An 11838-nucleotide genomic window follows, 5' to 3' on the forward strand; every position below is an offset into this window, starting at 1 on the left:
TCCCACTGAATCAGGCTGCCCAGGGCCCCAGTCACCCAGCCCTGGAACACTTCCAGGGATGGCACATCTACAACTTCTGTGAGTAACCTTTCCAGTGCATTGCCAACCTCAGAGCAAAGAATTTCTGATGGAAATTCACCCTCTTAATTTAAAGCCACTATGCCTTGCCCTATCATTACATTCTCCGAATGCAGGGATTGTAAACAAGCTTTCTATTTTGCAATATAAGTGCATTGTTACTGGGCTATATGTTTCCGTTAATATATTATTAGATTCTGTTTAGCTACTTCATCAGCTATATTCTCAATGCTGTAAGCAATGCACGTGATTCAAGAATACCCTTATATCTGATTTATTTAGCCATGTGGCTCGGTTCACAGCTGCTGTCTCTCCTTGGAATGGAGCCGAATAGGCCAAGACCAGAGAATTCAGCCCAATGTCTTCAAACTTGGCAGAAAAATCAAACTGCCACAGAGAACTGTCTGGGGAATTCAAATGAACTGCTGTGCTGCAATGCATAATAATAATAGCAATAATGACAGAACTATGCACATCAGGTAAATACTGATGATCTTACACTTGACTCACCTGAAGATGGGATCTGACTATTGATTTCTGCTTATTAAATTCAAAGTTCTTCCTCATGAAAAAATAAAGTAGAGCAGACGCCTCCGTCTGAGTTGAACGTGACCTGTGGTTACAGCATTTCAGGATTTCATAGCAAAGTGAGCCACAGAGATCTGCTTGTCCTTGGAAGAATGCTGATGGGAACTATCGGGGAAAAAAAAAAAAAAGTGTGGATATAAGTTCTCAGGCCTTGTTACAATTATTCTGAGTTAACAGAGTTTGTCTGTCATGCTTCCAGTAAAAACAACCGTCTGACACCAGGGTTTAGTGAAGAAATTAGCCATCGGCTAAACACAATCCCATGTGCAAATCAAGTTCAAGTAAAAACTGCACACAGGTTTTCATGCAAACACCATATGCAATGCATCAGTCAGACTGACCTCTGAGAAGTCCAGACAGCAGCTGGTACGCAGCAAGCATAAAAGCAGAGCAGCCTATCTGCAAAGAATGCAGAACAGCTAAACAGGAAAAGAGGGGGTGGTGGTCTGCTCTACTATAAAAGCTGCTCAGGAGAAAGAAAATGCTCCGAGCTGCAGTCACTGAACGTCCAACAGTCAAGAGCTGGAACAACAGGGTGAAGGACAGCTCTGTCAGTGATACATAGGATTTATAAACAGGGTGAATACAACAGAAGACAGAGCAATGAAAGGTGGAAGAAGTACATTCTGGGCATGGATATCAAATTCTGCCCAGAACATTCTGCTGCAGGAACCAAAACTGATCCCTGCTCCCACTGAACTACAAAGGAAGACATTCATCCTGAGAGCTACAGGATGAATGAAAAGGCCAATCCTGGATATTTATTCATCCTCCCCACCACATATACTCCCTCTGTTCCTGTCTGGTATGTAATTGAAAGCTGTCTGTGGCTGATCTACATTATATTTTGCCCATCCCCCAGGCACGTTACTGGGAGAAGCATGGTTTCCTTCCCCTGACACAACAACCATCAGAGAAGGAGGCCGCATGGTTTAAACTTATCTACACTGTTGTGCTTTGCAGAAACATCTGGGAGACCAGGCTAGCATTGCTTATTCTCACTTCCCCATACCAATTTTTATCTGCCTGCTACATTTTGCTTATTTTTAAAAAGATCTCATCTAAGCCTATGACTTGGAAATCGGACAGCCTTTACAACTGGTACAAAATGTCTAATTGCTCACAATTACTAATACACATGCAATGCATGCAAATAAAGAGAGTTTGATGAGCACGTTTTTGTCCAAAATCTCTTCTATGTTGAAAATGACATGTTTGTAAAAACGTAATACTTCAGGTGACCTGCTGGGAAAACCTATGAAATAATCTCCTGGTAACTCCTCTGGGGACAGCTGGATTCTGCAACTCAGGTATCTGCCACAAGGACTGCAGACCTCGAGGATTTCAAGCTTTCTTCCACAGGCAGCAAAAACACGAAAACCAAGAGAGCTGTGACATAGTCAGACACTAGATAGATGGACTTTAATTATATATTTTACAAGCTTTTCTTTCATGGAGAATTTCAATATTTTCATTTTCCAACAGATGTAGTTTTTCAGAAGTTGTGAGCTTTTTGTTTTTAATCAGTAAATCAGAAGATCTTCAGGATTGGGCATCAATACAGTGCAGGTGAAAATTCTGTCAAAGTACTCAACTATTCTCAAGCTGCATTGCTGTAATTAACATTAATAGTTCAGATTAATAGAAGAAAACCATAGTTACCTTGCCTACAAACAGCCGGAGGGCAGCAAAGACATGCTTGAGAGCTGCTGCTGACTGGTTGATTTGCAAAAAGAGCATGTGTGTGTCAAAGACCTTCTTCATCAATGCATTCTGGCAATCAGATTGCTGGAGCTGCCTCTGAAAAGCACACACACAAGACAGAACATGCTGGTTATTTAAACAAATGAACAGGTGATGACCTGCTGGACTTTGCATTGAGAGCTCCTAGTGAGTTTTTTTTTTCTTTAGTGTCTGCCCTGAAGTGTCAGGGGATGAGGCAGTCCCAGCTTGCTGCAGACATGTTTTGCTTTCAGCTTTCTAAAGGTGACACTTGCCCTGTACTCCTACTTTTGGCTGACACACACCAGATTTAAGGGTGCTGAAGTGAGACGCTAAATCTGAAAGGAGCTGCATGCTCTTTTGTAGCTATGAGACCTTCAAGAATTCACCTGGGCTGACATTAATAGAACTAAAAAGTTAACTTAGAAACTTAAAATAGAACTTGAAGTGCAGAGGATTCACCTGCCAACTTGTGCAGTTACAGATGAACATGAGTAAGATGAGGTGACAGATTAGTAGATGAGCAAACCTTTCATGCAGAGCAGAGCTGTATATAGCCTTGGATATGCAGGATGCTCTGCATCCCATCTTTCTATTCAATTTGCATACTATGAGTCAAACCGTTCATGAAATACCCTCACTGAGGACTGTTATGTATTTCCTGATCTTGCTGTCTCAGGCATTATGAGCCTTCTGTGTGCCTGACCCTTGGGGTCTTTCCCCCAGTGCAGAACTCACACAGCACCACTTCAAACAGAATACAAAACAACAAAACATACCTGGTGGTTCAGAGTGTAAAGACACAACAGGTCAAGAATTGTGAGGGAAACTTCTGTAGCAATGTTTGCCTCTGTGTCCACGTATTGTATAATGTCTGTTTCATTCGAGCTGCCTAGAACATATGAAGAAATGACAATCTTCTGAGCATCCTTAAAAAGATAACGTAATTTTGCATCTCTGTGCAGTAGAGATGGTGTCCTAAATAACTGTACATTTAAATTAAAAGAGTATTTTAAAGAAAAATGCTCCTGGAAGATGGAAGGGGCTGTGTATTTGATTCAACTTCTCTCAGTTGCACTAGCGATGTGCATGTACTCTTTCACTGTTTCTGTTTGGCCTCAAGGGATGAAAGGAATCTAGCGGGAAAGTGGGATAGATGACTTTGAACTCATCATTTCAGCCTCTACTGAAAACTTCCAGGTTCCACAAATATATACAGATCACATTCTGTCAGCCAGAATACCAGAGCTTGCACGTCTTATTTGGGATGACACCTGTAAAAATACATTGCATCTTCCAGAACTGGTCAGGGTCAGACTGCCCGATGAATTGGGTTTACAGATGGTAATCTCATAATAGTAGTTTATGAGTATAATCCTTCCTCAGAAGGCAAAGATAAAGCTGTGTTTATCTCTGGATAAACTCAGGAGAGTTTCACATTCTTTCTCTATTACCAACTTTCAGCTTATTAAGTTTGCAAAGGTAACTTGGGATCTCTCTTGATTGAAGATTCTGAATTCATTAACAATAATGCTGCTGGAGGCAGTGAGGTGCCTGAAAGCTTTTCCATTCTTCATGAACAGCCAAGATCATCTAACATCATCACTCTACATAAACCCAGCTTTCTTGGCTGCTAATGGCCCCCAATGTACAACAGTCCTTCGTTTTCAGATAAGGTGGAAAATTGACATTTAAGCAGTAGAGATTTTTACATAGTATAAAGCTAGCAATATTACAGATATCTTAATCTAAGGACAAGAATAAAACAAGAACCATAGAAAGAAGCATCATGAAAGACCTTGCCTGCAAACTTTGACACCATATAAATTCCAGTACATTCATTTTGGCTACAAATTAAATTGAATTTGTGACAGTTCAACCAAATTGCTTCATAGGGATGATGGGTATAGTGCTTAATATAAACTGCAACACACTGAGTACAAACACCACCAATTGCTGGGATTTACCTTCTTACAAGACTCTGAAAAGACACTAGCTTTCAGCTACATCTACCTCCTATCTCATAGTATATGCTGTCATTATTAAAGGTGACTAAAAACTACCAAATTCTGAAACAATCCGAAGGGAAAAGAACCTTCTGTCCTGAAAAGGTCACTCTTATTGCTTAGTTTAATAAAGGTAATGTTTCAGCCAGCATGCGTCTGATTGCACAGCAACTACATAACCACAGATGGAAGAGATGATGGGGATACGGAGGATTACTTATTAGTAAGGCTACTATAATACGTCAGGTTACTTTAATTCATTCTGTTTTTTTTTTTAAATGAACTTTTAAATCTCAGATTTCTTAGCATCTGGAAAAATGAAGTGTAAACTCAGTAGCTCTGATTCCCTTCAGGCTATCTCTCACAGACAAGCATGAAAACAGATTTAATTGTCTAGAGCTTGATCCAAATCCCATAGAAGTCTAGAGGGAAGTAAATACAATTTTTTTGGTACTTACATGCAGTACTGCTGTCTATCATCTGCAAGAGTTTGGGGTTAGAAAGTGCATTTTTGCCACGGATTATTGGTAACGTCTGAGATCTGTGATGTTTGTGGCCATCGTGACTAGAAGTAGAATGCATCCTGAAATCCAAAGATATCATTTAAAAATAGAAATAAGGAAAAAACTGATCATGAATATACAAAACTTTTTCATGTCAGAATTTTCTGAGGTACTTCTCAAATGCTAAAGTGAAACCAAGCAATGTGAAATTTTTCAAAGAAAACAAAGAGAACATTAGAGAGGTGAACAAAACAAAACAGATGAACAGATGTTCTAGAGACCACAGGAGATGAAACTCATTGAGTATTTTTCAAAAAGCACCAGCTTAAATAGCTGGCTGATGTTTAGAACATTGACTTTGGATGAAGAAAAATTAAGATTAGTCCTGTCACAAAAAGAACACAGGAGAAACAGACCACACTCATGAAAGAACAAATACAGCTACGTAGCTTCTACAAGGGCGAAAATAATGAGAATGACAGTGACAATGAAAATATATGTGTGTTTGTATGCCTGTTCTTTCAATCTTTTCACGCTGTCAGTCTGAAGTATTTCATTATCATGAAAAGTTTGTCATAATTGATGAAAGGATTTTGAATTTGTGACCACTGCAGAATCCAGCAAGATTTAATATCAACCAAAGCTCAGGTTACTTATTTAAATATTATTTTAAAAAGTAACTTCATAGAAGGGCGTAATTTAAAGATGTTCTTGGACAGAATTGCTTCCTGCACCTAGATAAATCCTCCTTCATTAGTTGTTTATTAAAACAATCAAACAAACAAAAAACCCAGATTCTACATTTAACAAGAAAGTTTCCAACTAATGGCCAGACATTTGCCAGTCAACGTGACAAAGTCTTCCATGATGGGTCACAGTGGAAGGATTTGGGTGGACATTCTTGCAAACCAGTGCACTGGATATTCGGAATTTTGATCTTGAGGTGTTTGGTTTGTGTTTTTTTGTTTTTTTGTTTTTTTTTTCCTTTGGTAGGAAGGTGATTCTCCATGAGCACGGTGACATTCAGCAAATTGGAGTACATAAATGTCAATGCAAGTTAGAACTGATCAGCAATGCTTCATCTTTCAGCTCATCATCAAAGAATGCTCAGCATTATAACAGGCCAAATAAACAGCCTTTTGGACAACAAATCTGTGAGGGGGTAATGTGTGAAGACCCTGGAATCAGTAGAAACGTGATGCCACCACATTTGTTCATCAGTGAATGTGCACCAGAACAAGAGTTTCCTGAAGGCTGCTTGTCAGGTTCAGATAGGAAAATGAAATCAGTGCTGTTTCTTGAAAACTGCACGGTATGGGAACAAAGAAAGAAGCATGGGAGGGAAGACATCTTCTCTCCTGTGTACTAACTTTTCTATTCCAAATTACATGCTTCTAGTAGCGTGCAAATTCTAGCTACATGTAAATGAGAAAAGCCAACGATCCAAACATGCAAGGAAGGGAGACTTTCTCAGCATGCACTTAGATACAGCCACAAACGTAGAGTCAAAAGTTCACTTTCTCTCTGGAGTTTTACATTATTAACTATGAAAATGCTCTGCTATTCCATAAAAGGGTCAAAAAGATTATTAAAGGTACACTGCACTTGCAGTTCATTACCATGCTACCCATGAGAATAACTGAATCTTTCAGTCATTAGACTAGGAAGAGAAAGGAAAAAAGACAGTGAAAGACAGAGGCTGTGGAATGGCAACATGGAGGTAATGCTATAGTATTATGTCACACATAGCCATATGGAATTAAAAAGACAGGGACAAGCACACCTGTTTTGAAGTTTGACTCTGTATTTCACAACCCAAGATTATCAAGAGGCAAGTAATCTCCTGATATTGTAAATGCATCCATGAAATTCACCCACAAAGCAGTAAGAATTAAAACATTTGAATTCATTCAGGTTGGGGAAAACTGTGAAGTATCTCTCAGATAGGCATCTGAGCAGAAAACAACAGCTACCCTTTCTGCATCACTTAGCAATATATTGACAGTAAGAATTTTTCTGAACATAACATTTTAGGCAGCTTTTAAGACCAGCTGAAGCTGAAGACTCAATTCTTTTACAGTTTACAGCTCCGGGGGCTCTGAAATGTGTTACGGGTTGTGCCGACTCCTTTACAATTAATGCTGTGACTGTGCAAGATGGCTGCAGGATGACAAAAGCTGTGATTTTACAGGGGTTAATAATGAGGTGTGTCATTACCATTGTGAGAGCAGACCTGATGCCTGGCCAGACGAGTTTGAACCTTTAAGGGTGCCATTATTCTGGGTGCCCTGAACAAATTTAAAAGCAGCAGCAATTTTCCTGTTAAAAGAAAATAACTGTTAATCTGTCAGGAATGTGACACTGATTTTGTCATGCCTCTGAAGAATAAATAAAGGCCTGACAGAACCTGCCACAGAGCATGAACTGGTTTATCTAGTGACCTTTCATTTCTCCACAGTGTGACATACAGATAAGTTTACAGTAGTAGCATTAAATTAAAAATGAAACAGCAACAAAGACAAGGTGTGCGTTTCACATTATGCAGCTGGAAAAAGATCTCATGCTTTTTCAGGAAAGTGGGTAGACAGAAGATTTTTTTGTTTTTTTGATTGGTGTGGAACACTTTTCTATGCCCATTAAAGCCATTTGTTCCATCACATAGATGAAAAATAGCATTCGATTTCTTTTATATGACATACATTGAAATAAGGTTGAAGAATGGTTCAGTACTATGGGTTATAAATGCAACAGTGGCTATCACAAGCAATTCATCTCTGGCACCAGGCATGTACTCATCACTCTAGAACATTATGATAAGAATATCTGCATAGAAGAAAAAAAATGCAGTGTACAACAGCTTGATGCTTTCAGAAGAAAACACAGGCAAAGATAAACATTCAGGCTAATGTAATCAGCAACATTTAACACTTTAACATACAGCCTATAATATTGCAGTAATATTTAAATATTATAACATAGTTATAACCAAAAATTACCTTACAATATTGCGTTTTCCTAGATATCTGAAATTTTGAAGACACACCCTGAAAGATAAAGCAGCACTTTATGTCTTTTAATGGCTTCCTAACTAAAAAGACAACAACAACAACAACAAGCTGAACTGTAGTGATTTGAAAAGACCTGCTGAATGTGTCTGCTTGTTAGCAAACAAAATAGGATGCAGAAGTTCCCAGATTAAGTATGTAGAAGGTGTGGGGACCACGTTGTTCACCCTTTTTCACTTTCTCTCTGGTTGAAGATTCCTGCTTGGTGATGAGGCAAACGCAAAGGAAAAGATTTGGCTGTAAAAGCACTGCTTCCTCACCAGGTGAAGTTAAGTTGCATTTCACTTATCAAGTGGGAAGAAAATTCTGAAAATAGCTACCTGTGTGGATTCTATGAACATACATGGTTTGGATTGAGTAGACCACCTTACAGAGATGAAAAAACAGACGTTCTTGGTTACATAACTTTTCTTAATGTTTGCAAGGTTTGAGGAGCTAAATATTTTCCAAATGGAAGAAAAGAACCTCAATCCCATACAAGAAAATTATACTATCAAAACGTCTGGGAGAAAAACCCAAAGCATTAAGGCCTCTGTTCATAGAAATGGCCAACATATTGGAAGACAGGGGTTCTGTTACTAATGTAACTGTTACTACATCTTCGGAAGACTGTGGTAAAATAATCCAAGATACAATAGCTATTCTTAGCTTATACCATGAAGTTGACAAACTCAAAAATTGACAGCATTGGCTTTCGAACATCATCATTTAAACAGCCATTTAAACAATCATTTAACCAAAAATCTGTGAAAATGAACTTACTCCAAAATGCTGAAAAAGTCTGTTATTTCTGAGAATGGTGCTCTCAGCCAGTAGGAAATTAGTGCATCTAAAGAGAGAGATTAAAATATATTACGTATCTATTACAAGGAATTAAGTGTGCCGCTGATAATTATTCTAATGTTTGTTTGGATTCAGTATTCATACTATTTTACAACAGCCTCAATCAGGTAGTGCACATTTTCTCACCTTCTGAAATAGTTTTCATAATGTGAAGGAAACACATAAGAAGGCTTCTAGTTTCAGCTTGATCCAGCTTGTCAAAACGAAGAGTTGATCCAATCAAAGACAAAGGTCTCATGATCTGTTGAATTGACAGCAAAGAGCTTTATTGAGCACAGTGACAATTATTCACATCTGGTAATCATTTTCAATATTTGCACATGTACCTTTTCACACGTGTCAGTTCTCTCACTGTTTTTTTCATTGGTACTTGGGTTAGATTCAAGACTTGCTAAGGAAGCTCTCGAGTCAGCATGGTTTGCTGCAGAGATAGCTATTGATGAAAAAGCTGTAAATGAAAGTCATAGCAAACATGCTAAACCAAAACATTTATGGATACAAAAACTAACAAGAAAAATGGAGAACTTAAAATGTGTCACATGCTGGATTGATACCAGTGCTTTGAACTTTCAATGCCAAAGATATTGATGGGTATGTTTGATACAGAAAACATGCAGTAAGTTGAAGAAAAATGATTCAGTTTACCGTTATTCATGTCATTAAAATGGCTTGTTGCATTCCATAAAGCCTGACCCAAAGCCATGAAAATCATTGGAAAGATGTCCCTGAACTTTCCTGAATTTTGAAATGGGGTTCGGACGATGTGGACAAAGTAAGTTGTTTTCACCCTTCTGTTAAGCCTGGGGAAACTAAGAGTACTTTCCTCCAAGAGACTTTAGGAGTTCTTTGGAGAAACCTTTGAACTATTCTTCAGACAGACTGCAAAAATGAACTCAGGCACAGGGATCTGTGAGAGCCTGAATACTGGCATCATTCCAAAGCAGGAGGGTAAGTGAAGCAGTGGAAGAAGAATAGCTTCACAGGAGAAATAAAATCAACCCAAAAACACCCAAAGGGAAGAGAAACATTGGATACCATGTTTCCTTGAGTATTGTAGAAGATGGGTTAATGATATCATCCATGAATACTAAGCAGAAAGCACAATGGATTGAGATACACACAAATCCACCCGTATGGATGATCAATCTGCCATATATACCTGCTATAGAGTTCAGAACATCTTTGGAAAAGGAAGTATCCACAGAGTTTGCATGTTTCATTGCTGTCTGGTTCTGAAATCCTCCAGTTGTGCTCAAATCATCCCTAGATCCCTGTATTTTGAAATAAACAGAACAAACTGCTAGATTATATCACTCATAACTTTTACAACACCACCACACATACAGTGATGGCTTTTTTTAGAGAGGGAGCTTGAAAACATGCTTTCAGCTGTGGAGATGTGACAGCCTAAAAAAAACCCTCAAGGCTTACTGTAATATGCCAAAGCTATCTGCAATGTGAAACATCAGTGGAGTTGAAAAGAATATATCAAGTCTAACTCTGCTTACTGGGTGCAAGCAAATCAGACTTGTATTTCGTTAGCTAATTTCTGTCAAGGATAAATCTGGATTTCTTCCCACCAGATTGGATTTTCTCAGACCTTGGAATCAGATCTCAGTTTGGTCAGTTGAATCGCTTTCAGTGTTCTGAAGTCACAAGAATTACCTGATTGGAAGTATTGATATTGAAAAGGAACATATCCTTCATGTAAATCCTTGGCATATTGTCCAAAAGCATTCCATAGAGAGGCATGTACAGGTTTGCTATTTGTGCTTGTTTTGCCTAGGAAGAAAAGATACAATATAAATCTGAAGAAACTAATTACTGTATACTGGTAGCTAAGGAAGTTTCATGTATTTAGCCACTGTATGAACAAATAAGGAAAAAGAATAAACAAATGTCTTTACCGGCTCTGCGTATCGATCGTCAAATGAATGCTTTGCCATTAAATTTTTGAGCACAGCCAAAGCTAAGTGCCTAATATCCTGGTCTTCTTGCAAGGCAAACCCAACCTCCCGCAGCAGTACTCCAATTAAGAAATGTTTACGGCAAAATTCATTGGTCAATGTGTACTCTGGAATATCTTGGAACAGAAAGGACAAAAAAGTCTAAATTAACGTATGCTACACAAAACAGCCCTCTCCCATTTCCCAAATTTTCAGTAACTGATTTAGTCCACTGTTAAAGCTTGATTTCCTGGTCTGTCTGTCCCATTCATCCAGACTATATACACCCTCCAAAACGACAAACTCAAATGCTTTGTACATAGTAAGACCGATCACTTCTTTGAGGCACCAAATCCAAATTGTTATTTTCTAGCTAAAAGTTCTAAAATAGAAAGGTCTAGACTAAATTCACTTTTACAAATACTGGCTAGTATTTGGTTGAATTTACTTCAATTCAGTGACAACAGTTGTTTATTATTAAAGCTCTTCTACTTGCTTCTTACACAGTAATTTGCACATACCTGATGTTCGATATTCCTGGGTTGATTCTGAAGGCGTCAGGGGGTCTTCATTTACCGTAAATATAAAACAATAACAGGAAAAAAAATGCTTTAAAAAATGAATAATCAAATACATTTACTCTGTAACTTTTTTTATAATTTGACTGATACTTGAATGAAACAGCTTCTACCAGTCTCTGCTTTCACTTCAACTTTGCACAACTGCTTTGTATGAAATAGAAGATGAATAAACAGTTGACATCATTATGCACAAGAAACCACTACAATAAGTTTCAGCTTTTCAATTATACCAAAAAACACTAGGAAATGGCCAAATGATTGTCTTCATCAAATGTTTCTAAAAACATATATTTTTTCACAATGGCAAAAAAGTAATAAACTTCACAGTGTTTTAACAGTGACACATTGCACAGCTTTTGCCCAAGCAGGTTAAAGATGAATTGTTAGCCAGTATTTGATATTTCTCCAAAATGTACTGCTTGGAAAACATAAAATCCCTAAAGTTTGCTAACAGTGATGAGCACCAGAACTGAACTCTCTTTATTGTGGCACAAACTAATGCAAAA

At 38.1% G+C, this 11838-nt stretch overlaps 1 protein-coding gene across 5 annotated transcripts in view; it reads right to left on the reverse strand.

The window, feature by feature from the left end:
* LOC104912571 (dedicator of cytokinesis protein 10-like) overlaps nucleotides 1-11402 on the reverse strand; it is a 29519-nt gene extending 18117 nt beyond the window's left edge. For 3 of the 5 annotated variants that reach the window (XM_019618960.2, XM_010716432.3, XM_019618957.2), the window contains exons 1-13: nucleotides 11273-11402; nucleotides 10713-10888; nucleotides 10471-10587; nucleotides 9965-10076; nucleotides 9132-9253; nucleotides 8932-9046; nucleotides 8725-8791; nucleotides 7894-7941; nucleotides 7115-7216; nucleotides 4853-4977; nucleotides 3168-3280; nucleotides 2329-2466; nucleotides 589-771 (exon numbers count right to left, since the gene is read on the reverse strand). In XM_019618960.2, the coding sequence (XP_019474505.1) occupies nucleotides 589-771; nucleotides 2329-2466; nucleotides 3168-3280; nucleotides 4853-4977; nucleotides 7115-7216; nucleotides 7894-7941; nucleotides 8725-8791; nucleotides 8932-9046; nucleotides 9132-9253; nucleotides 9965-10076; nucleotides 10471-10587; nucleotides 10713-10888; nucleotides 11273-11387 (1533 nt within the window). In that variant the 5' untranslated portion in view covers nucleotides 11388-11402. The remainder of the gene's footprint in view (nucleotides 1-588; nucleotides 772-2328; nucleotides 2467-3167; nucleotides 3281-4852; nucleotides 4978-7114; nucleotides 7217-7893; nucleotides 7942-8724; nucleotides 8792-8931; nucleotides 9047-9131; nucleotides 9254-9964; nucleotides 10077-10470; nucleotides 10588-10712; nucleotides 10889-11272) is intronic. The other 2 variants (XM_019618959.2, XM_019618958.2) reach the window with 2 other exon arrangements.
* Between the last annotated feature and the right edge of the window lie 436 nt (nucleotides 11403-11838).

The sequence above is a fragment of the Meleagris gallopavo genome, chromosome 11 (assembly GCF_000146605.3).
Source record: "Meleagris gallopavo isolate NT-WF06-2002-E0010 breed Aviagen turkey brand Nicholas breeding stock chromosome 11, Turkey_5.1, whole genome shotgun sequence".
Lineage (NCBI taxonomy): Eukaryota > Metazoa > Chordata > Aves > Galliformes > Phasianidae > Meleagris > Meleagris gallopavo.